At 45.6% G+C, this 26,968-nt stretch overlaps 1 protein-coding gene across 1 annotated transcript in view; it reads left to right on the forward strand.

Annotated features, from left to right (window-relative positions):
- The first annotated feature begins 1,678 nt into the window (after positions 1–1,678).
- Positions 1,679–26,968, forward strand: part of FOXRED2 (FAD dependent oxidoreductase domain containing 2) — a 59,869-nt gene continuing 34,579 nt past the window's right edge. The window contains exons 1-3 of the mRNA XM_086958538.1: positions 1,679–1,772; positions 19,181–19,707; positions 19,824–20,075. Of these exons, the coding sequence (XP_086814664.1) occupies positions 19,202–19,707; positions 19,824–20,075 (758 nt within the window). The 5' untranslated portion in view covers positions 1,679–1,772; positions 19,181–19,201. The remainder of the gene's footprint in view (positions 1,773–19,180; positions 19,708–19,823; positions 20,076–26,968) is intronic.

The raw sequence follows: 26,968 nt of genomic DNA on the forward strand, positions 1-26,968 counted from the left end.
ACATAGTCTGCCATGATGATGGAATGCAAAGAGGAATGAGGTAGAAACCCAGAAATAACAAAATCTAGAAATACCAAAGTATAACTAGAGGCCCACAGCAAATGTAAATGCAATGAAAAGGTCACAATCAAGTGACTCCGACAGGGGGGGTGACAGCCCCACGCAAGCTATGCAGGCAGAGTCACAACTCGACCCAAGAAACAGAATAAAGTGTGGAGGGACCAGCTTGCGCAAAGAATAACACCCTAGGCACTGCCTCTACAAATTATGCAGCCCAAAACCTTCTGAGAGGTAGAGGGCGTCAGAGGAGCTCTCCGGCAGGCAAAGTGGGCCGAGGCAAAGTTGAAAAACGCGCCGCCTCACAGCGTTCAGCAGCTCCTGTCAAACGGAGCGTCACAAGTGCCACCAATGCGCATGCGCGGTGACGTGCCGTATTGCCGGAAGAGGAGCGGCGCGCGACACGCGCGCGCGACTCCCCGAGCTCCGATCCCGCTCCACCAAGGCAGCAACGCGGGCACAATGCGCCCGCAAATACCAGAGAGGCGAACACGCGCTCTCAAAAGCACAAAAGCGGCGAAAGCACAAACGAGTAAACCTGCACAATAAACGCCGGTGACAGCGCGACGCACAACGCGGCTGTGAAACAAACGCTAGAGCGAAACCGGCATACAGGTAAACAAGCAAGTAAACAGTGCCATGCAATATACAACAAGTAATGAAAAGTCAAAAGCACTTAACTGGCTGCGAAGCAGCAAAGAAAGAGGAAGTGTTGTCCTCTATGGTTCCTTATATAGCATGCACTCTCTATGGTTGGTCTAAGGGCTCATGGGAGTGGTAGTTTTTTTCGTTTCTTTACTGTGTTTCTATTGGCTGCTGTTAGTAGTAAAGAAATAGAGAAAGCATAATCTGAAGCCTCCTGTCCTGCCATAGAATTTTTACTACCTCATGTATTGTTGTTTGCTCACAATTGTCACTTTTAACTTGTGTAACTTAACTTCTGCTTTTGTAATATGTTCTCGTGTAATACTCTCATCATGTAATATTTTTGTTCCTATTGTGAAGCGCTCTGATGCCTTCGGGTAAAGTCCGCGCTATATAAAAATGCATAAATAAAAATAAAATAAATAAATAGATGTGTTCGTGGTCGTGCCCGTAGGGCAGCGATTACTGTTTGTGATCATTTCAACCAATCACAGCGAGACTCTCAGACGGATGCTTGTCTGAGGTTCAGCCAATAGAAGAAGAATAAAAGTGGGCCAATCAGCCTGCGCTGGACCGAAGACGATGGCAAAAAATCTAGGAATACCGGAAAAAACCTCTGTTGTGCTTATTGATGACAGCGAGAACATAGATTAAACTAAAAGGTTCGCCTTAAATTAGGTCAAAATAACGATTATGTGCTAATAAAAAATAAGCACTAAGTAAACAGGCTTATGCAATTAAAAAGAAAATATATTTATTTGAGTCGGGTCTAAAAATTGGTAAATAATAATACTTTACAAACACAATTATGCAATCGTTCCACGAAAAATTAGTGTTGAATAAACGATTTACTTTATTTGTGTGCAGTCCTGGTTGGAATGAAAACCCAGCACCACAGCTAAAAATGTCCGACATGTTTACATGTTTCCCGACAGGTTTTTTATCATGACGTTCTGATCAATTTTGTGATTCTGGGCTGGCTGCTTGCGGTAGCTGGAAAAGCGAAGAGGGGCTGTCAGTCCCTCTGTTGTGCTTTCGGTTTGACAGGAATGTAGAAGGCATGAAGAGAGGTAAGGGATAAGTAACCGAGGTGTGTTCACGCACAAGGAGCGCCCCATAAAATGACTGAAACCTCTCGAGCCAATCCTTTATTTAAATGAGCATGCGAAGTATGTTGATTAAAACGCTGTTCCTGGGTGAAGGTGTCACACATGAGATGGGGGGCACTAAGTTGCTGTGCGCAGCGCCGGTTCGGGCCTCTTCAGTGTGGGACCACAAAGGCTGTAGTGTGAGAGCTCAGCATGGTGTCAGTGAGCATGGAGCTCTGAAGCTATAGTAGTGGAAGCGTACTGCCTTATGTCAGTGAGTGTGAAGTCCCATCGGGTGTAGTAGTTGAAAAGCTTGGTGTCAAAGAATGTGTGACCGTGAGACTGTATTGCCAGGAGAGCTTCATGTGTTGTCTATTTAGTAAATTAAGCATGTTAAAGTTTAAAGAGCCAGTAACATTGGTAAAGACTAGGAGCACTGCAGTTCTGAAAACCGAATACTTACTTGCAGTCTTAACACCCTGCACAATGTCGTTAGATACTCTTTCCCAACCAGCTATGTCCTTGACTCTAATCACATAAATCAGAAATCCACAACATTAGAAAACCAGACCTGAGTTCTATTCATGAGCACCAATTATAGTACTCAAGATCCGATTTTTTATTTAAGGGCCTGGGTGATGAAGTGATCTGCCCAAAATCACAGGGTGTTGAGCAGATGCTGGTACTCAAACATGATTCCCCATCTTTGCAACTCTGGCATCAGGCCATATATGTCTATGCACACACAAGGAATGTAAGTGTGAGGATCAATGTTCCCTCTAATTTTTTTCCTCTCTGTGCGGCAGTGAAGGGTCTCTGTGCGCTGCAGCCATAGCTATGTGCGCCAGGAACCAGACCGCGCGTGTGTGCAGCGCCAGATATCTCTACCAACGTTTGTTTAAAAAACTGAAAAGACAGTGCAATTCCACACATACAGCGCCACGTTAAGGGTCTTAAGGCAGATTTGCAATTTGGATACACACGCCATGACATGAATTGGTTACACAGGCAAGTGCACTTCAGGTTTACAAAAGCACAAGACTCCATTGGTGGTACGATATTAAGATTTTACTAAAGATTCTTAACTGGAGCACTGTTTATTGGTTGGGGACAATTTGAGAGCCTATACAAGACTACATATATCCAATAAGTTGTGGAATTGAATCTTCTTGATGTAGTCTGCAGCATTCATCTTCATTCGGCAACTTCAACTATTACCAAATACTGCAAAATAGTGCTTAATTTGTAAAACAATAAATGCCGGGGCTCAAAGCTTAGCTCAGAAGATGTACGTTGTTTTCTGTCTGTGGCCCTGAAATGAAATGAAAACATAATTTGTAAACTGCGTGGTTACCCGGAGGCATCCCAGCGCTGCGAACATTATCAGGCAGCAGTGACGTTATTCGGAGAAGAGCCCTGGTTTTATTTAGTGAATAGCCAGGTTTTAAGCATCCTACGGAATGTCATGCAATTTGGTTCCTTTCTTAATTGAAGCTTGGCGGCATCTGCATTGCAGTGCGGGTGAGTTGGGCTTCACCTTCGAAGGGTCACCAGTAGGAAAGCGGCTTAGCTGTGGAGGTGCTTCAGGGCGGGAGTGGATTGTGCACCTTACAGGTATTCTGTGTGTGCCTTCAACGCTAGCATACTTGTTAGCACCAGTCCGCTCTGAATGAGGCGCATAGTCCTCGCCAGGAGGTGCAGTGACCGAGTTACATTTGGGTTCAGGATCTATGAAATGAAATGAAATGATTATGCACTTGTATATCGCACGACTACCCGTAGGCATCTCGGCGCTTGTACGAATACCACAGAGGAACCCTTCCTGGCCTTTCCCTGTGAGGAGCCCACGCCTGGGCACCCCCAAGGTGAAGTCAGGCATCCTCAGCGTTGTTGGGGCTGTTGTAGAGATTAAGCAAGCTATTGCCCAGAGGTGCAGAGTGGGACTCGTGATTAGAATAGGCACCAAGGCGAGAATTATCAGGTCCGAGAAAATTGAGCCCGAGACCCGCCGAGGCGGGAATTGAACCCTGGTCCCGGCAAGACTACTGCATCAGGGTCTGCCGCTCTAACCATTGAGCCACACTTCTCTACTCTATCTCGATCTATGCATCCGGCATTACGATCACAGAAGAGCTGGCATATGATCATGAGAAAGAGGTCATAGTAATGTGCTTTAAGGAGCCTTCTTGCAGTTTTCCTCTAGCCATGTTTGGTGCTGTGACCGTCCAGACACTTCCCAGGGGAGTTCCTAGGGTTTTACATTGGGGCCATCTAACTGGTCTTGCGATGCGGGTTCTACTGCCTATTTAGTGCCCACTGCGAGGGGTGATGCATATTTTAGCATAGTTAATAGCCAGGGTGTGTGGATTTGATAACCATCGCATGGAGCGTCTGGAGATTGATTCTAGCGCGTGCGCGGTGGCAAACAGCCTGGGGTAGAAGGTCGCAATCATTGTGTGAAATAAGGTCCATGTGGCAGTCGAGCCCGGCGGGCTGCGGGCACAGTGTTGTATGTTAATAAGTCGCATCCAGGGTGGCGCCAACGGGCTCGAGGGGAGCATGGAGTGATGTTTTATCTTCCCACTTAATGCATTTTAAAGCCTTGTGCTAACACTGTGAGTTCTGCTTTCCTACACTGTTCGAAAACAGGATAAGATTTTTGCAAAACAAAGACGGGCTGCTTGGAAAATAGATACAAGGCATGTGCAATAAAAAAAAGGAGCTGCAAAAGGTATGAATATGGAAAGGTTTCTGGGAAATCTGATGCAAATAACTTATAGCTGTGAAAGTCCTCTTCTTTTTCGTTTGATAACCATTACCAATGTTATGTCCAAATTGTAATTGTAAGGATGAATGTTAAAATGAATGCAACTTGTATGTTTAATTGGCATGCCCTACTAAGACTTTCCTTTCAATCCATGTGTACCAGCTTCCTGGTGTGTGTGTTCTTGCACGACGTGTAATCTCAAATCTGCAATCTATGCAGTGCCAATGCATTGACATAGTCTGAGCCAACACAACGGCAAGATGCACCTCTCTACAGCAGTTCCAGGCACTGCTAAAGAATGCGTGAGCTCTGTGGGCTCACAAAAGCATGCGGACTTGGGAATCTTGTCACTTAAATGCCTCGAAGGAGTAAGCCCTTTCGAAGTAGCATCCATGGTGCCGTATTAGAGGTTCTTGTAAATTGTTCCTCTGCACATCCTGCAATAAATCACTTAGTGTGTGCCGTTTTAACAAAAGGGCACGAGAGGGAGGGTGGGAGGAAAAAAAGCAACAGGACAGCAGTGTATGTATGGCCATGTACTGCTACGGTCTTCAAAACCTTTGGTAACAATGAATTTCACAAAGCAGATGGAGGTCAAAACTGCTAAAATTAAGTTTATGTGGGATGAAACGCATAACTTGCTTAAAAATTGAAAAAGTATCTGCAAAAAATAGTGAAGAAAAACTCAACTATGAAAACAATTTTTAGTAGGAAGTCCTACGTGGAATCCGACCCCATCCCTCAACATGAGCAGAATACAACCATCGCACTTTGTAACGTAAAATGGCTGTGTGCTTCTTACCAGGCACTCAACACCGATTGGGGCTCACCGGGCTTTAGCCCCCCCCCCCCCCCCCCTCGTTTGTGTCAGCCCGGGTTGAGACAGCTTCGCGGGCTGGCGACGTCTAATTGCAGCCGCACCCGAGTACTTAACAGGTCTTTAAAAGACCGTGTACTTGTAAATGAGGCTTTTGTTGTGTTTTCATCCCTTTTTACAGCCGCTCTGGTTACGGCTGGAAGAATGAACCCCCCACCAAATTTTTTTCAACCCATCCCCTAAATTTGGCTCTAGTAGCCCACCTGCGTCTCACACAACTATGCCAGCAATTATACATTTTCGCTTTTCCCACCTGACATCTGGACTTGTGTTTGTGGGCCTGCATGAAACCATCTCTTCAGAAAGCAGCCGGAAACGTCACCTCAAGCCAGCATTTAAGATGACATTCAAGAATTTAAAGGTCTGCCACCCGTCGACCTGGCCCTGCCCAAATCTGATACTGTTTAAAGCTACGACGTATTAGTCCAGTTTCAGTGCCTCTGGCTTACAATGCGCTTACCGTGCCTGAAGCGCATGTTAGCACTACTTACAATTTAAGGCGGCTCGTCGGCGCTAGATAATACCAAATGTATACATAATGCACCGGCTTGTTTAAAACATGACGGAAGCCGAGGTTCAGTGTCAGCCTCTAGCCTGGGGCCGGATGCACTCCACGCCTGACCTCTGACAGCTAAAATGCGGTTTCTGATGCTGGTGCTTTAGGAAAGGCGGCTGCAACGTGCCCGTGCACTTGCTTCATAATACATTTAGCAAAGAAAAGCGATTCCCAAAACCAAGAGCCTTATGGGAGACATTTATCTGCCGCTGCTCCATCATGTTCTTGTCGTCTCCTGCAACCACGAAATTACTGTTTTTCGCGCCGCTCGCGTTTTAAAAGCGGCGGCGCGAACGGTCTCAGGATGTGCGCGCTAAATAATGCACACTGCACGCTTACGGTGACTTATGTGCGCGCGCGTACACGCGCGCAGGTTATTGGGAACAGTGGTGAGGATACTGTTCATGTGGAGAAGTGTGGCTCAGGGGTTAGAGGCGGCAGACCTGGAGCTTGAGTTCGGCCCGGGACCAGGGTTCAATTCCCCGCCTCGGCGGGTCTTGAGCTCAAAATTCCATGGACTCGTTAATTCTCGCTCCGGTGCCTTCTCGACTCACGGGTTCACACTCTGCGACTCTGGGCAATAGCTTGCTTAATCTCCACAACGGCCCCTCGCGGTGGGATGCCTGGCTTTCACCTTGTGGATACCCTGCCAGGGTTATCTCACAGGGGAATACCAGGACGGGTTCCCTAAGCAAGCGCTGAGATGCCCCAGGGTAAGTCATGCGCTATATAAGTTTCATTCATTTCATTTCATTCTTGTGAAGGACACAGGGCCAAGGTGACAATGGCCTAAAAGCTGAGCAACTAATAAAACAGCCAGTCCCTTTTCTATTGCAAAATTATTCTGGCCCTCCAGCGCAGGAGCACCTGAACAGCAGCGAGGGCCCTGCTATTAGTAAATTACTCAGCCCTCCCCAGCCTTCCAGGGTCTCAGTGCTCAACTTCTGTGAGGGGCTACGTGCGGTGGCCAATTGGATGAACCAAAACTGTCTCCAATTGAACACAAAAAAGACAGAGGTGATGGTGGTCGGTAAGCAACCTGGATGGTGGAATGACAACTGGTGGCCCCCCGAGCTAGGAATGATCCCTTCTCCTGCTATGGAGATAAAAAATCTCGGGGTCTGGCTGGACCCTGCACTCAGTTTTACCTGCCAGACTAAGAGGGTGGCTGCCTCCTGTTTTGGCATAATCAGGGGTATCAGACCGGTGCTTAAATTCTTCGATGCCCCTACTAGACAGCTTGTGGTACAGGCCTCTGTACTATCTAGGATAGATTATGCCAGTGCTCTGTTAGCAGGTACGAACAAGGCAGAACATATGCGGCTGCAACGAGTGCAGAATGCCGCCGCAAGAGCGGTATTAGGGCTGCCCAGACGTTGTTCAGTGTCCAGAGCACTGCAAACGCTCCATTGGTTGCCTGTTGCTCGGCAGATCGAGTTCAAGGTGCTCTGCCTGGCTTTTAAAATTCTGAAAGGCACGGCCCCACCTATTCTGATGAACTTACTGACCCCATATGTTCCCTCTCGATCCTTGAGATCGATGGGCCAGAATTTCTCTATTGTCCCACGCTTTCGGCTGAGTAGGATTGGAGGCCGCTCCTTTCGAGTAGTAGCCGCCAAATTATGGAACTCTCTTCCTAGTGAAATTCGAGCTCTGGAAGATTTATTCCAGTTCAGGCGTGTCATCAAAACCCTTCTTTTTAATAAAAATCCCTGATTCTGTTGCATTTTGTGATGTTATGTATACTTTCCTTGGCGCCAGGACCCCCCTTTGCTGGGGCAGCTGTGCGCGGTACAAAAACCATTAACATAACATAACATGTCCTAGCAGGGTAACACAAAAAAGCTGCTATCGCCTTGGTCATGCTACGACAAGACAGTCCACAGATGGTGGTCACAAATGCTTAACTTCTCGGCCTCTGCTGCACAATCTCCTTTAAGGCCTGTAGGAAAGTGGTTAATCATGCAGTAAGGCTATTAAAGCAGTAAAGCTGCTGGGTCATCCATGGTAGCCAGGGGGAGGCTGAGGTGAAGATGTACTCATTCCAAACATCAACTGGCCCCCACAGGGAGACCCATTCTTCCTCTCTTCCTCGCCCACTATGCCCTGAATGAGAAGGGCTGTGGGTGAGGTGTTAAAACAAACACTGTTTCTGGGCTGCGTTGGCCCCAGGGGGCTGAGGTGAAAATGGGTCAAAGGACTGAGCAACACCTGGCCCCTGGGAGGCCGATTCTGGCCACACAATCACCCCTCCCCAGCCCCCCCTCTGCGTGATTGCTGTGCAAGGCAGGGGGTGAAGGAGGCCACAGCTGATAATCGCTGTACTGCCGACCAGCGAGGCTGCTTTCCTTTCTGTCTTTGTCCCAGTGCCCTCTGTGGGCTGTATTTTTATCTCCCCTTTCCCAGTCCACAGAGAGCACTGGAAAGGGTAGAAAAAAACGGCCCACAGAGGGCACTGGGACACCGGCCCTTCGGCCCATGCCCGAGTGCCCGCAGTGCCAATCCGCCCCTGGACCGCAGATAGAGCATAGTTGGGTGTCAGTGAGTGCTGGTCCTAGTTTTTGGAGAACCGAGCTTGGTATACATGAGTTTGCTGCACCCATGAGCCTTTAGTAATGGATAGCTTAGTTTGGTGTTTGTTAGAGCGGAACCATGAGGCTGTAATCCTGGGAGAGCTGAGCTCAGTTAGTGTGCCTAACTTCAAAGAAGCGTAACAGTGAGTTACAGGTTTTTTTTCACAGAGAGGTTCTGAGTTATATCGAATAAACAGCTAGAACGAAGCTCGAGTTGTCTATAATGTCACTCAGAATCCAGAGGTGAAAAACATCCCCATAGTTAATTTCTTACCAATCTATAATTTTATGTTATGTATGGCCCCCAAAATCATCTGTCCCTGCTTTCAACTGCTCTGCAGGGGCAGAGGAGTAATGGGTGGGCCATATATAACATGGCCTCTGTTATGTATCCCTGTCCAAAAGGTAAAACATATAAAAACCTACCTACCATTCTTGACCAACCCCCACCACCTTCACTGCTTTCCTTCCTACTGCTGCAGCTGTGCTTTCTGCTTTCATTCAAAGCAGACAATCACTGGCAGGCTCTCAAAGAGCCATGTCAGCATGGCCTGGATGGATGGCCTTTGTGACATAACAACAGTGAGTAAAAAGTTTTGTTACCAACAGTTGTACATCATAATAGTGAGTTATGACATTTGGAAACTGAAATAAACGATAGTGGCTCTCTATGGGAGCCATACTTAACAAAGAGCACATGCACCTAAAACAAGTCATATGCATTGGTGTTACAAATGTGCTTTTTAGCATTAATTTGTATTAAGTATGAAATAAATGATCCCTCTTTGCTATAGTCACTTACACCCTTTTTCTCCACACACCCTTCAGAAGTCTGTCCATCTTCCCGTTTGACACTTCATCTTCTGCTTCTTTGTTGCTGTCTTTTCACTCTTTCTTAGTGTTCTTTTGTCTCTTCAAATTCACACATACAAACACACATGCTGCATTTTCTTTTTCTTTGGGGCTGTTTATATTGTGACAACTGGGTACCTTCTGCACAAGCTTTTCCGTAGAATCCTAATTTCATTTGGCTCACATTGGACCATCCCTTTGTGCGCTCAGCAAAGTGGCTATAAATTGATGAGCATGTATTGAAGACACCTTAATGACAAAGCATAAGGCCCTGTCTGATAGAGACTTCTAGCAGCAGATTTTTTACCTTAGAATTATCCCCGGGCATCAGACTGGATCTGAAAATTTCTTTCCGCGCCAGTCTGCACAGATCTGGAGAGAGCTATCCCCATTAATTTTTTACCTGACTCTTTTTTGACTGTTGAAGTTTTTTCAGAAGCCTTCTCCTGTTGTGACAGGGATGTCCACAAGTAAAGCTGGCTAGAAGCCCTGCATCGCCTGTCACTGACGGACGTCAGTGATGGACCTGTATCTTGTTTACCTCTGGTACCTCAAGCGCAACCATGACCCGAAGACGTGCATTGACTGCCACGTCATGCACCCCAAGGCTTTGAGAGAGTCCCACATGCTCCTTGCCTCTCAACATGTGACTGTCTCTAGCCTGGTTGAGAGGAAGATTCTGGGATCGGTCACAGAGCCATCGATCTTGGTAAGCACCACAAGAAGAAGAAAAGTAAGAAGTCAAAGAGGTCTTCAACATCACCTCATCCATCAAAGTCATATGATGCTTGGTACCACAGTTGAGCCTGCACATTGGCCAGCTGTGCAACTCCCTGAGTTTCTTGGCCAGCTGTGCAACTCTGAGTTTCTGGGAGTCGGAACGACCCCCGCCCAACTCCGTTAATTTTACGAGTTCATGCACCTCATATTTAATTGACCCATTCCTGCTGGCGTGCCTTCGGGCCCCATGGGTTTGAGAGGGGCCCCTACTGGTTGGCCGCCAGCGGTTCTGCCCGCGGCACCAGTCGGTTCCTTTGGATCCATAGATGGATTAGAACAGGCTCTGGTCATACCACCTCTACCTTACCCAACGCTGGCCCCAATGCTGCCGGCTTTATCCCCATTCTCATCCCCAACTCCAACATGAAGCCAAAGGGGCAAAACCCCACTCTGGTGCCGACCGGAACCTTGCCCTCAGAAGGGAGCCTGAGGCCTATTCCTATGGGCTAGGACTTTGGGAAGATTGAGAGGGGACCCGGGACCCTGAGGAATACCAGCCCCTAAGCCCCAACATAGACTGGTGAGCGGAATTGGCGGAACCCAGTGGACTGGACTCTTGCCCAGATACTGGTATGCGATCTCCTCGTATCATGGCTATGGAGGAGGGAACTTCTTTTTCTATGGTGGTGAGAAGGGCGGCCGAGGTCTTGGACCTTGGCCTGCCCTTGGTGGCAGTTAAGAATAACGTCTTGACAGAGGTGCTTAAGCTGGGAATGACCCCCTCAGAACCGCCTCTCCCATTTAATGGAACCTTTGAAGATGTCCTGCTTGGGATTTGGTCCAGCCTGTGTACAGGGGCTTCTGTGAACAGGACAATTTTCAATCCCCACCAACCCCATGCCCCCCCCCCCCCCCCCCCCCCCAGGAGACCCAAGTTTCTTCACACAACACCCTGGTCCAAGCCTGGACCTCCCTACCACCCCACCAGATAGGGAATCCAAGAGGCTGGACACCTTAGGCAAGAAAATGTTTTCTTCCACCAGCCTGGCAGGACAGTCCGTGAACACAGCGTGACTTTTTGGCCATTGCTCCCAGGCACTGTGGGATTCGGTAGCACAGCTCCTGCCCATGTTCCTGGACAAGGCCCAAGCCATACTCTCCCAAGCTATGGCAGCCAGGAGAGATGGGGCCAAGTTCACGGTCAGATGTGAGCTGGACACAACAGACTCGCTAGGCAGAGCGGTTTCGTTGTCTGTGGCCTTATGGCGTCACACCTGACTGAGCACAACTGCCTTTTCTGGGGCTGTCCAAGCTTTGCGTATAGACATGCCCTTTGATGGCTCCTGTCTGTTCGGAGACAAGGTGGACTCAGCGCTCAAGCTCTTCAAGGATAACAGAGCTACGGCCAGGTTCGGCAGCCATTTCATGTCTCCCTGCCAACCCCAGTCCACCTTTTGCAGCCGTGGAAGGGACTTCAAGCCATGTTCTTACCCTTCCAGCCACCGCAGCACACCAGCTCCCCAGACTCTGCATGGCCAAGGACGCAGTACTCCCAGACCCTGTGGTTTGGGCAGCCAGATATTGGGCCAGTCCAAACCCTCCCTCCCCCACCACATTCAATGAGAGGCAGGATACGCATCACCTGCCTCACTGGAGGTTGATAATGTCAGACCGCTGGGCTCTTCAAATTGTCCAAAGGGGCTACTCCCTCACTTTCGTGACTACCCCTCCACCAATGCCATCCACTTGCGACAGGCTAACGGAAGACAGTCTTTCCTTACTCTGCCAGGAAGTATCAGCTCTCAGCCAAGGGAGCCATAGATAGGGTGCAGATGCCATAAGTTGGTGGTGGTTGTTATTCCTGCTACTTTCTGATACCCAAAATGAACAGAGGGCTTCATCCTATCCTAGACCTGTGCCATCTCAATTTCTTCCTGAAAATGGAGAATTTCAAAATCCTCACACTTGTTTAAGTCCTGTCTGCCCTCCATCTGGGAGACTGGATGGTAGCGCTGGATTTGCCAGAGACGTATTTCTACATTCCCACCCTGCCTGCCCACACGTGTTACCTGTGGTTCAGGGTGGACCTTCGGCACTTCCAGTTTGCCATGCTCCCTTTTGGCCTTACCAGCGTCACTCTGTAGCTCACCAAGATGGTGGCGGTGGTTGCAGCTCCTCTGCGGAGATCAGGGGTGCCAGTTGTCTTCTATCTCAACGACTGGCTGTTGAAGGCGTGCAGACATCTGGTATTTGTCTCTCACCTCCAAACTACGGTGAACTTCCTGGACTCGCTGGGGTTCTCTATCAATGTGCATAAGTCACACCTGATTCCCTCTCAGAGGCTCCCTTTTATCTGAGCTGTTCTGGACACTGTGAGGTTTCAGACTTATCCTCCCAAAAGACGAGTCCAGGATATTCAGGCTATGATACTATGTGTTTCAGCCTCTACGATGGGTTTTTGTGAAACTGACTCTGAGGTTGCTGTGTCTCATGGCCTCCTGCATATTGCTTGTGACACATGCCCATTGGCATATGCAGTCTCTGCTTTGGGACCTGAAGTTCCAGTGAGCGTGGCATCAAGAGAATCTCTCATACATGGTACAGATCTCCGAGGGCACTCCAAATGATCTGCAGTGGTGGTTTATGAACTGCCATTGGGTCAGCGGTAGACCCCTCTCCCTTCCCCAACCAGATCTGAAAACCTGTCTACCCTCTATCAAGGAAAGGCTATTGCCGGTGTTCAGGGACAAAACCACCGCCATGTCGTACTGCAACAAGCAGGGTGGGGTTGGGGGTCGTATACCCTTTTCAAGAGACCCTACGCCTCTGAACAAGGCTTGAACACCGGAGCATATCCCTGGTGGTACAACACCTGGCGGGCTCTCCGTATGCCTGGGTGGACAAACTCAGTCGCAGTTGCCTAGTGGATCACAAATGGGTTCTCCATCTAGAGGTGGCACAAGGTCTCTTTCAAGAGTGGAGTGAACCTTGGTTAGATCTGCCGAAAGCGCGCAATGTCAGCAGTTTTGCGCGCTGAAGTTTCCAAGGCAGCTCTTGCTTGGAGATGCTTTTCATCTCAAGTAGAGCTCTGGCCTCCTGTATGCCTTTCTGCTAGTACCACTCCTGCCAAGAGTTCTCAAGAAGATCAGGAATGATGGGGCCAAAGTAATCCTGGTGGCTCCTGAGTGGGCTTGGAAAGTGAGATATCCCAAGCTGTAGAGCATGACCACTGTTCTTCCGATCTGGCCGCCCGTTCTGGAATATCTTCTGTCACAGCAGCAGGGGAGAGTTCCCAACCCGAACTTGTCAATGCTCTGCCTTCATGCATGGAGATTGAGCGTTGACAGCTTTTGACATTTCCGCTCCAAAATCTGCAATGTTTTCTTGGCAGCCAGACATTCCTCTAACAAGACAGTGTATGCCTTCCGTTGGGCCAAGTTTGTGGCATGGTGTACAGAGAAACAAATTGACCCTCTTACTGAACCCTTTCTCAGGTCCTTCTATTTCTCCTTTCTATTGTTTAACAGGGCTCTGCTTTGGGCACCTTAAAGGGCTATCTTTCTGCCATGTCGGCCTTGCTGCAGTTGACAGATCAGCCTTCCCTGTTCGAATCCCTGTTGTAATCAGGTTTTTGAAAGATCTGCAACTCATGTTTCTGCCTTCACCCATCATCATGCCTCTTCGGGATCTAGTACTCACCTTTCTGATAAGCACTCCCTTTGAGCCACTGCACAACTGTCCTCTCAGGCTCCTTACCATCAAGATGGCCTTTCTAGTGATGAAGAAATCTGGCCGGAATGTGATGGAGCTTTAGACTTTGTCATCCAAGGCTCCATACCTGAACATCTTCCCAGGCAAGTTGGCCCTTCACACTAGAGCTTCTTTCCTGCTGAATATTGTCACTCCATTGGTGCATAGGTCAGTCTATCACCCTGTCTACCTTTTACGCTCCGCCACATCCTTCTAAGGAAGAGGAGCGACTCCACTGACTGGACTGATAAAGAGTGTTGTTCTACTTTGACTAGACAGAAAGATTCCAGGTGGACAACCAACTTTTCGTGGGGTGTTTCGGAATGAAGAAGGGAACCACCATGCAGAAACAGACCATCTCCTGATGGACCGTGCTCTGCATTAAAATCTGCTACATATGGCCAAGAAGAAACTCCCTGAGGGCTTACGTGCTCATTGTACCAGTGTCAAGGTTGTGACCACAGTCCTGGACATCTGCCAGGCAACATTGTGGGCTTCTCTGCCTATGTTCACCAAGCATTACTGCTGCCTGGACAGTCAGGTCTGTCAAGACTGGCATTTTGCTCGCTCAGGCCTGCTGGACATTTTAGTGTGAAATGGTTTCACACACCCACCACCAGGGAAGCATTGCTTCGGTATCTCTTCTAAGATAAGGTATCTGCAGCTAGAAGTCTCTATCTGATGAACAAGTTACTTACCTTTGGTAATACCTTTTCTGGTAGAGATTCTATCTAGCCTCCCAGATGTGCAAATACATTTCTAGCAACACTGCTGTTCCCCTTTCATGGTCCTAGTTTTTCACATCAGTGGTCCGTGTTCTTTGTGGCTTCTCACTTCCGGGATGGAAAGTCGCAAAACGAAACCGACGTCAGTGCGCTGGGGTAGCTCCTATATAGGCACTGTGCACATCCCTTTCTGGCGTGCCCATGTGATACAGAACAACGTCACCTACCTGCTTGCAGTGGTACAGCTTACAAAAAAATTCTGGATCCAGTCTTCCCCTGGGGATAATTCTAAGGTAAGGAATCTGTGGCTTAAAAAGCCTCTCTACCAGATAGGGTTTTACCAAAGGTAATTCGCTTTTTAGCTAGAAACCTTCATTGCGTTTAGCCTCAACACCAGAACTCTTAATGATGCCCTGTCCCAAACACTCATCAACAACCTGACTTCACCTAGACTCGACTCAGTTTGCAGCCTGTGCTACACAAGATTAACGTTGCATGAAAAACAAAACTACAAAAACACATCTGGGAGATGGAAATGCTCCTAGGAAATAGAGAAACATCTACCATACCTTGTGAAGTAGAACATGTGAAATAGACCAGGTTCTCCATCACGGACTTAGATTACTTGCAGGGCTCTTGTGCACATACTTGAGAAAGAAATCAGTGTTTTGCTTGTAAAGTTAAGAACATGAATATAAGGCCCGGTAGGCACCAATTTCAATGTCTGGTTTTAAATTATTATCAGTGCTGGGCCCCACCTCAAGCCCTGGTAGTAAGGGTCGGAGCTCAGTGAGTACTGGACCTGAAGCTATGATACTGGAAGAACTCAACTCAGTGAATGCAGCACCCGTAAGGATGTACTAGTGGTCGGAGCCCAGCTTGGTGTCAGTTAGAGTGGGACTCCGGGCCGGTGCTAGGCATGGCCAGTGTGGGCCGCTGCCCAGGGCCTCGCGCTCAGCAGAGAATCAGGGGGCCTGCTTCACTGTGAAAGACCACTTTTCACAATTAGCCCAAGCGTGGTGTCATTCCGCGGAGTGTAGGGGTGGGGGGAAGGAGCAAACAGAATGGGGCTGGTACAGCTGCTGGGCCACCAATTATGTTGGCTCAGTTTCAGGTGCGAGGCAGCGCCTCTGTTAAATACCTGTTAAGTACCGGCCATTCTAGGTGCCCTTTTTGCCTTTTGTTGCTAGGTGACAGAAGGTTCCTTGTGTTTCCAGGACCAGCCTGACACAGGTAAGGAGAGGTGGGTGAGGGGTGGAGGGAACAGCCAGATCAACTGGCTTTTGTAATCTGTACATCGCACATCGCAAAGATTTCTTTGATGTGAATGCGCATTTAAAATGTATGTAGTACTGCCAGTGCTAGGGCAGTGTGCAAAATGCCTCGTACTGCTTCCAGGCCCAGGGGAGGGGCCCCCCTTTCCTGGGCCTAGAAGTGCTAGAGCCTGCTGTAAGGTCTAGGTGTGGGGGGCTCCCTTCCCCTGGCCTTGTAGCCATTATTCCCTCTTCACTTTCCTTTCATTTATTTGTTCCTCTGTGAAATTGACCAAAAAAGAAAAACACTTAGCTGGAAATGTCTTTTTGGGAAATGTTTCTATTGCAGCAACCTCAAGAATGAGAGAAATAAAAGTTTAAAAATGTGAAAAATAACTAAATAAAACAAGACAGAGTGGGTCGCAAAGTGGCCAGATTGATTTTATTCACACCCAAAACACATTAGCGCCACTTTACAGAGTTTGCCAGAAGCGCTACTTTTATTTTCTCTTCATTCTTTGAACAACATTGTTTTCCCAGGGAACGGAAGTGCACCATTTCTGGAGGTACTGCAATACCTGGTTGATTGGAAAATAAAATATGTACCACTGCTTTGTGTTTACGGATATGGTCTTTTTAAACCATACTGCTTATGCTTTGTAAGGATATAAGTAATGGACATAGAACTGGGTCCCTTCTGGGCCCTGTAGTCATGTCCTTAACTTTTCTGGCAAAAGCATTCACTGATTTCTGAATATTAAGCGCAAAAACATTAAGGTAACCATGTTGTTCCTTCCCACATTTCACATGTTACTTAATCTTGCATTCCCTATGAATGTTTGCTTTTTCCACAATGTTTTTACTTTTTAGGCAGCATATTCCTCTTAATTAATCGTAATTTTGAATTGTGTCACATCAAGGTGTTTATAGTGAGGCATGATTGGGTTGTAGTTGAAGGCAGTGCGAGTTTCTCTCAGTGGGGCAGTATGGTGTTCGGGGGGGGGGTGTGGCACTATCATCAGAGATGACGAATATGGGACTGGGGAACCAGGTTCAGCCATCATGACCAGTCTCCCAGAACACTCTCCTGAGGGAGCACATTCTCTGCTGGACCTTAGAAGGCCAGCTAGACCGTAGAAGCCCTGGTGTCTTAGCACCAGCAGGTAAACCACAGAGGTGGCAAGTATGGGTTAACCTTGATGTCTGTCCACCACAATCCATACTGAAGTTCACCTCCAGTCTTGCAGGCAGGCCTATGAAGCAGCACTCCTAGAGCGTCAGTGACTATGTCACTGAGGTCACAGGACCATTGAGAAGGGCTGGCTCTAGGGCAATGCGAACGGTGCGATCACTCTGGTCACTGACTTCGGGTGGAGACATCATGTTTGCAAGTATATGATGTTTTTAAAAGCACTTGCTGCCTCCTTCCTGGCCTCCAGCAATTTTGGGCAACAATAAAAATGTCATAACTCCAATGATTAATGTTCTTAGTAGAGAGAGATGGATTTTTGTCAAGTGGAAATTTTTACTCCTGAAAAGTAAGCACAGAGGGTTAATGTGCTTGCTGCATAGAACATGTACCATGCCGATAACAAAGTGCACATAATGTAAATAGGCCAGTGGGTTGCTGCTTTTGTCAGTGAGATCCTTTTGCCACTTGCAGTTTATAAGTCAACATTTTTAACAGAACAGTGAGCGATTAACTGTCATAGAGCTGCATGCTAACTGCAAGTTAGAAATTAGAGCATTATGGTTATTTCTCCAGTCTTTGATTATCCTAATGTTCTAAAAAGGTTTAATTTGGATAGAAATCAATTCTGGTTATTAAAGTGAACCCCCAATCATGATATTAAGTTCTAAATTCATGGTTTGTGTTTCTCCAGACCAATCACTATTAAACAATATTGCCTAAATGTATGATTGTCAAGTGACTCCTACACCTTGTAGTACTTTGTCTTATCTAACATTTCCAATACAGTATTTTATATACGTATGATTGATTGTCTCTGTGTAATGTGTGTGATGTAAAGTGGTCTGAGACCCTACACTGGTATCAGTGGAGCTGTAGATCAAATTAAATGCATCTGAGTGAGAGTGTGGTTGCGGAGGCTTGTTGGGCACTGTTGAGGGAATCCGTGGCAGAGGGAGTCATTGTGGGGCACCAACAAACATTGCCGCACAGGGCTTCAACAGCACTATAGCTGGCCTCTACCACTTCCTACTGTTCCAACACTAAATCAAAAACATTGATTTGAAAACCCCTTGAATCTGCAGCATACATCCAAGTCAATGTATGATTTAGTAGTGGTCTCGTGGTTCTAAATATTTTTTTAATTTATGTACAATCTTTATTTGTTTGTAATGGTGTCTTGTATTTTTGTAATATATGTGTTGTGTTTTTGCACTTAACATCATTCTGGTGAGTAAAGAGCCCACACACAAAAAAAGACTGTCCTACGACTCTTAGCATGTGCATATGGGATACTGGTGAGAGGATTTAGGTTAAAATAACTTACTAATTATTAATGTCATACTAAGGTGGCACAATAATGGCACGGAAAGATAACGAAGCCTTTTGAAATTTGCGATTATATCCATGGTGTGAGGGCTTTTGTCTTGTTTAATTTTATATTTTGAATGATCCCACCCCTCATTACCTCAAAAGGATCTCTCCCCTTTATGAGACAGAACTGGAATTTTTATCATGCACTCGTCTGGAAACAATCATGGAATCTGGAAACATTGAGTAAAAAATATCCATCTTTTTGAAACCTGCACCTAGCTTCTCCATCCAATGTGACAAATGGAATCCATTTAGTACAGTGCTCCAATATATGGATTTATTTCACTTGTATATTTACCTTTTTGCCCATGTAACTGATGTCCATGTTAGGTCTCTTCAGTGATGCCAAATAAGATCAATAGTCCTGCGATGTCACTTTCTGTGATGTCACTTCTTGTGATGTTACATGCAAATTAGAGGGCCTCACATCTTCCCTCTCGCTCGGGGCCCCAGAAGTTCTAGGACCAGCCTTGGTGGGACTTATGGCACTATAATACTGGAGAGAGCTCGGATTCATGTCTTTGAGTAAAAGATTCTGAGACATGTCTTTGAGTGTAAGATTCTGCGACTGTAGTACTGGGGAAAGCTCAGGATGGTGTCCAGGGTGCATAAAAATGTAGAAGGGCGATGAGTGCAGCTTGGAATCAGAGAGTGTGAAGCCCATAAGTCTGTAGTACTGAAGTGAGCTCAGGTTGGAGTCTGTGAGTTTGAGGGCTTTGGCTGTTTGTCAGTTAAATCTCCATTCTTTTCACAGCAGATCCTTTACAACTCCATCATGCCTTTCTGTCGAGGCCTTGTGATGTTATTGGTGCCTTTTGCGCTGGCCCCTGTGCGTGCTGACACTTCTCACCGTGATTATTGCATCATTGGGGCAGGTCCATCCGGTCTGCAGGCTGCCTACTTCTTACAGCAATCCCAAAGAGACTACATAGTCTTTGAGCGTGCCAATGTATCCGGAAGCTTCTTCCTACACTACCCACGCCACCGCAAACTCATTAGCATCAACAAACGGCACACAGGCCGCCACAACAGCGAGTTCAACCTGCGCCATGATTGGAACTCTTTGTTGAGCCACGATGAACGGCTACTCTTCACGCGCTACTCCCAGGACTACTTCCCGCACGCTGATGAGATGGTACGCTACCTGCAGGACTTCAGCGCAGGGCTGCGGGTGCGCCACAACACTCATATTACACGTGTGCGTCTACACAAGGACCCAACAGCCTGGAACGGCCATTATTTTGACTTAACAGACCAAGATGAGCAGTACTACAGGTGCAGGTGAGCATGCTGCAGGGGCAGCTTTGTGGTTCCCAGTTGTAAGTGTCTGTCCAGATTTCAGTGTGCTACTGACTATCTCTTTCTGAAGGACTTTCTCCTTGTTCCTTTCTCCGTAGTGTCCTGTTAGTGGCCACAGGCCTTGGAGTTCCCCACCAGGTGCCTTTTCCAGGCTCGGAGTATGCAGAAGGTTACGAGTCCATCTCTGTGGACCCTAAAGACTTTGCTGGGCAGACAGTGCTTATCCTTGGACGTGGGAACGCAGCCTTCGAGACGGCTGACAACATCTTGGGCGCCACCAATTTCTTGCACATGTTGGGGCGCTCAAGGGTGCGACTGTCCTGGGCCACCCACTATGTGGGCGATTTGAGGTAAGCCTAACCTCATCCTGTGCTCCTTTTGCTCTCTCCTCCGAAAATCAATTTTCTCTGTTGTCCGCAGTTCTTTGTACTCTTCTGTTAGGTGTTCTTGCTTCTCTTCCCTGATCATCTGTCTTTTCTGCTCTTCTTTTTTATTCAGCAGTGTATGTTTTTCTCCTAACAAGCCTCTACACAACACTTCTTTCACATCCTTCCTTTTTCCATTCTGCACTCTTTCTTCTGTAGTTTCTGCTTTCTTCATTCACCTACCTCCTCTCTTTTTAGGTCGCGTGACCTATCAATGCGCATGCGCATTGAGAGAAGCGAGACTATAGCGACTTAAACAGACTTTACCCAACTAGTATCCCAACTGGCGATTTGGTGCTGTGCCCGTGCGCTTTTAGGTCAATGTGCAAGCGCATTGACCTAAAATGCACCTGCACATCATCAAATCGCCATCTGTTCCCCAGCAGCACTCCTCCCACACCTTTGAAGTGAAGCTTAGCTTCACTTCAAAGGCCCCTGCTGCTTCACACCCCGCTCGGCCCCCTCCCCTGCCCGCCGTGTCGCATTTCTCCTCCCCCCTCCCCTTCTCTCTCTTCCTTCCGTCTTTTTAAAAAAAAAATTTACCCGCTCCGCCCCCTCCCCTGCCCGCCGTGTCGCATCGTGATGGCAGTTTTGAAAGTAGGGGCAGAAGAGCGCCACAGCTCAAATGTCTGCGGCTTCATGGCACACATACCTGCAAAAGAAGTTTCAAAATACCTTTTCTTAAAATAAATGCTTCTTTTCTGCTTTGGTTCCCGGGTTTAATTATAGACATGATTAAATAAATAACATAATCAATACATAAGTACATTTACGTGGTTCAATATGCCATTTATGGTCCATAATTTATGTGTGATGGGGAGCGGGCGGACAGAGGCTACTGCGTACTGCATTCCTCTATAAATCCTTCTTTATTAGTAATGAGACCAGATGACGTCATGCACGCACAAAAGTCTGTGTGCATTTTAGTGCACGGATACATACCTCGTCATGGACAGCAAGTGCTTAATTAATGGAATTACAATGCAGTACTTATATTTTCTGTTCTGCAAATCAGCGCTTCTGCTAAACGCATTTGCATATCTAAGACGCACATATAATAACAGTAATAAAAGGAACCTACAGACTGTAAAATCTCGGTCTGATGACCTATATTGCTATTAAAAAAATCCGCATGAATTGAATAGACATTCCACACGTTTGGAATGCCCCTGTTTGTGCACCGACGTGCTCATATTTCCGTACGGCTTGCGGCAAGTACTTTAGAAATAATGTGAATTATACGGTGCCCGTAAAACATCTGGACAGATTTTTAAGACGCTTCGATACATATTGATTATATTATAATCACAGCTACTTGTGTGATTCATGGCACGGCCTCCCACCTGCCCGCGCTCTGCCCCCGCCTCACGCCCCCCCCACCCCCACCCCCCCCCGCCGCCTCTTCTTTCACACACCACCAGCCAGCTTTCTTCTGTACCTCCCCTCCACCTTCACTGCATACCTCCAGCGTAGCCGAGCACACTCTGCCCATCTCCCACCGCATTCCCTGTCCCCCTCACAAAGCGCTCATTGTTGTAGCACCGCCCTCTGGGATTGCAAGACCCCCCAAGGGCGCTCCTTGATTGCACCCTTTATCATACGAGCTCAGTGGGGCCGATGTGTCGATGCTAATTATTGGAGCTTTCCAGAATCTTCAGTGTAACAAAACTATAACAGAAAACGCAACCAACATCCAGCTGTAAATATCAGGTAATCAACCCAACAGTACAACTAAAACATTGCCGAAAACCATAACAATACCTTAAATTGCATACCATACAACATAACATAACATAGCTTAGCATAGCATAACATAACGTAACATAACATAGTACAGCATAACAGCATAGCATAACATAACATATTACATAATATTACATAACATAACAGCATAACGTATGATAACATAGCATGGCATAACAGCACCCTCACACATACTACACCCTCACACACACTGCACCCTCACACACACTGCACCCTCACACACTCAGTGCCACATAATTATATGCTACATAATTACACTGCACTGAATGCAACATACACTCCAAACAATACCACTCAGAGCCATATAATTACATGCCACACAATTACACTCTACTGAATACAACATACACTCAACACAATACCACTCAGTGCCGCATTATTAAATGCTACATAATTACACTGCGCTCAACGCAACATACACTCCGAATACCACTCAGTGCCACATAATTACACACCATATAATTACACTCTATTAAATGCAACACACACTCCACACAATACCACATAATTATATGCCACATAATTACAATGCAACATACACTCCAAACAATAACACTCAGTGCCACATAGTTAGACGCCCCACAATTACACTCTACTGAATACAGCATACACTCCTCATAATACCACTCAGTGCCACATAATTAAATGCTACATAATTACACTGTGCTCAACGCAAAATACCCTCCAAATAGCACTCAGTGCCATATAATTACACTGCACTCAATGCAACATACACTACAACACCCACTCAGTACAACATTTTATGCTACGTATTTACACTGCGCTCAACGTAACAAACACTCAAAATACCACTCACTACCACATAATTACACACCACATAATTACACTGCACTCAATGCAACATACACTCCAAATACCAGTCAGTGTCACATAATTACATGCCACATAATTACCCTACACTCAATGCAACATACACTCCAAATACCACTCTGTGCCACATATTTATATGCTATATATTTACACTGCGCTCAACACAACATACACTCCTAATACCACTCAGTGCCTCATAACTACACACCACATAATTACACTATCTATCTATCACCCTCACTCTATCTATCTATTGCCATCACTCTATCTACCGCCCTCACTATACCACTCAACCACCCTCACTCTACCACCCTTACACCCTCACTATACCCAGTTCTCAGCAAAAATGCAATGTATCAATGTTTAAAGCTTTATTACAAAAGTACAAAAAAAATTAATTACACTTTTAATCTTGATTTTTAAAAAATATAACATACGCAACACATAATCTTCTCACAATTTGCTCAACGCAACATACACTCAAAATACCACTCACTACCACATAATTACACACCACATAATTACACTGCACTCAATGCAACATATTTATTTATATTTATTTATTTATTATAAAGTTTTGTATAGCGCGAACAAGACCCGTGGGTATCAGAGCGCTTAACATCGAGGTAGGTTACACATTGACGTTCAAATATCAATTCTCAAAACAAACAGATATACGGTAAAAGACGTTATGGCTAGGTGCCTAAATAAATATATTCCAAACACATGTGCAATTAGTAATAAAAGGTGAGAAAGCCTGGTTTATAACACGGTCCCTATCAGTAGATAAGGTGGGCCTTGCGAGACCCCAATTGCATTAGGACAAGGTGTTGAGATTGCTTCGTTAACCCGGACTCGTTAAGTTCTGCTGCTCAGGAACGGATTGAACCATCTCCCATCTCAGCACATTGCATCACAATACTTCGAAGTAGATTACACGTTAACAGTCAAATATCAGTTCTAACAACCAACATATATAAGGTAAACGAAGCTGTGGCTATGAGGGTGCCTAAATAAGTCTGTTCCAAACACATGTGCAAATAGTAATAAAAGGTGAGAAGGCCTATCTTATGACATGATCCATCAGTAGATAAGGTGAGGTAGAGGTTATATAGTTTGGCTAAGGGAACAGCTATTGAGATTGCTTGATTAACCTGGACTCGTTGCGATCTGTTGCTTAGGAACGAGTTGAACCATCTCCGCACATTATATAACATAACATCAAGGTAGGTTACACATTGTCAGTCAGATATCATTTCAAAACCAGCAATAGAAGGTTAAAGAAGCTGTGGCTATAAGGGGTGCATAAATAAGTATATTCCAAACCCATGTGCAATTAGTAAATAAAAGGTGAGAAAGGCCTAGCTTATAACACGATCCATATCATTAGATAAGGTGAGGTAGAGGTTATATAGTTTGGTTATGAAAACAGCAGTTGGTTCATCCAAGACTGTGGTATCGATCAGAGTACAGCCGAGGCTTGTGAGTGGAGTTAGTCTCTTGACAATGTTTGTTTCCATGGAGAGGGACCACTCTTCAGCAGGGGTAGGGGTCCATACCAGCGCTCCGTCAGCTTCCCTATGCAAGGTATTTACTCATCATATGGCTTTTCAATTCCCGTTTGAAAGTTGCAGTGTTTTGAATCGTCCTAATGCTTGGAGGGAGTGAGTTCCAAACTCTGGGGGCAGTGAATGCTCGATCATAGGTCTTTTTCTTACGAAAAAAGGCCGGCCTCAACAGCATCTCCTTGGCGCTTCTCGTTGATGTGTTTCCTCCTGATAGCTTTATTTTCTTGCTTAGGTATCCTGGCGTGTTATAGTGAACCGCTTTGTGAGTGATACATGCTGTCCTCATTTGAATTCTGGCCTCATAAGGTAGCCAGTTTAGTGCTTTCAGGTGAGGAGATACACTCCAAATACCAGTCAGTGTCACATAATTACATGCCACATAATGACCCTACACTCAATGCAACATACACCCCAAATACCACTCTGTGCCACATATTTATATGCTACATATTTACACTGCGCTCAACCCAACATACACTCCTAATACCACTCAGTGCCTCATAACTACACACCACATAATTACACTATCTATCACCCTCACTCTATCTATCTATTGCCATCACTCTATCTACCGCCCTCACTATACCACTCTACCACCCTCACTCTACCCCCCTCACACCCTCACTATACCCAGTTCTCAGCAAAAATGCAATGTATCAATGTGTAAAGCTTTATTACAAAAGTACAAAAAAAAATAATATTACACTTTTAATCTTGATTTTTAAAAAATATAACATACGCAACACATAATCTTCTCACAATTTTTTTTAATGTAGTGCCATTATACATTACAAAAATTATTATGTAATTAATAATTACATATAAAATGTATAAGCCATTAAGATTTGTCATATCAATACATGTAAGACAGGGGAATACTAAACATCTAGCTTTAATAATGCTATAGGTGTCACATTTGCAAATTCTATAAATATTGGCATTTACAATAACAAAATTAATACATTTGCTATTATAAAAACATAAACATAACTTAAAAAATTATTACATTTACAAGACCAATAGCTCCAACTTTTCTAATGCGAGACCTATTGCATTTCCAATGCTTGTTAACATTTCAGGCCAACTGCTTTTTACTCCTGTCTTCCACTTCCTGCATCCACCCAGTGGTTCTGCTCCAACTAACTATTCCTTCTCTCTGTAACTCATTAACCTATCCAGCTGCTCTGCTCGCTTTTCCCTGTAATTTGTGGGTTTTCTGTGGCCATAATTCCTCAGACTTGTCTGTCCCAGAGGACCTCCCATTAACATATTGGGAGAGAACACACAGCTGAGCTATCGATATCTCTATGCACATACAGATATTTGCAACCTGTGACATCTTACTGTCTCAAGTCAAAATAAGGTAATCATTTTGCTAAGAATGAGGCTGATGTTGCATCTTGAGGTGGGAGAGGATGTGGCCATACGGCTAGAGCGGTCAACCTTGAAGCTGAGGAACTGGTTTCGAGTCTCGGCAATGACTCAACATCCTGTATTTCTGGGCAAATCACTTAATTTCCCTGTGCCTAACAAAAAATGTACTGTGTCCTTGTGTAACGAAATTGGTGCTATGTAAAGCGCTCTGATACCCAATATCTTAGGGTCTAGTTTGCGCTATATATAACTCTAAAAAACAACATTAAAATAAAAATGTCTGGTTTGCAAAGTGCAGGACTCTATTAACACCCTTATCGATATTAAACATGCAATCATTGCAGCAGCCAGAGAAATATACAGGTAGAACTATTTGTTACTAAGTTTGTTCTTTAACCTAGTAAATGACCCCAATAAGCATTGCCTTGTTGCTATACCATCTGGGTCGTCAACTTCTAGTCCTATTAATTTGGCTATTTTTCCCCAGTAGCTCTGTACCACTTTATAGTTCCAGACCAAATCTACAAAACCCGCCTCTGGTTCAGCACAGCACAGGCAGCATGACAGGACTATGAGGTAGATCCTATGTAACCTTTTCAAGGCAGTAAGTCTCAAATTTTTTAGAAGCATGACCCACTTTTTAGAACAACAAACTTTCGCCACCCTAAAATGGGCATGAGGAGGAGTGATTTTTAAATGTAACTAAAGCATCATGTGGTTGTCATTTACAGACAGTAAATTTTCAATTGAAATGGCCACTAGCTGTGCAGAGACATACATTTTTACTGATGAAACTATATAGAATACTTACAATATTATGTGGAAAGCGGGTTTCTGTTCATATTAATCATTTGTGCTTTGCCAAGTAAAGTGTCTTGATTTGTTTTGATCGTATTGAAAACAGTTTCCAGCACACTTTAGATTTTTTTTCAATTGCTCCATTTTTGCTTTCCTAACTGCTAAATGCATACAGTTCATTTACAGGAAATTACATTTTGTGTGTTGCAAAAAAAATGACATCATGCAGCCTTTCCTTTCACATGTCCTGTACTGCAGCAAGATTGTTTCATAATTCAATTTAAAACTCCTCTCTTTGCAGTCAGAGAAAGAAAAGTAAATGCAAATCCCATGTTAAAAGAACAAGCAGCAATTTGTCTGAAGATATAGCCTGACATTTGACCTCTGTGTTTGAAGCATCTGGACATGTGACAAAATAAACACAGAATTTAAAGGCATCTTTATTTATTGCTAGGACTTTCCCGACCTACCAAAAATCAGCTT

This window comes from Lissotriton vulgaris, chromosome 1_1 (assembly GCF_964263255.1).
Source record: "Lissotriton vulgaris chromosome 1_1, aLisVul1.2, whole genome shotgun sequence".
Lineage (NCBI taxonomy): Eukaryota > Metazoa > Chordata > Amphibia > Caudata > Salamandridae > Lissotriton > Lissotriton vulgaris.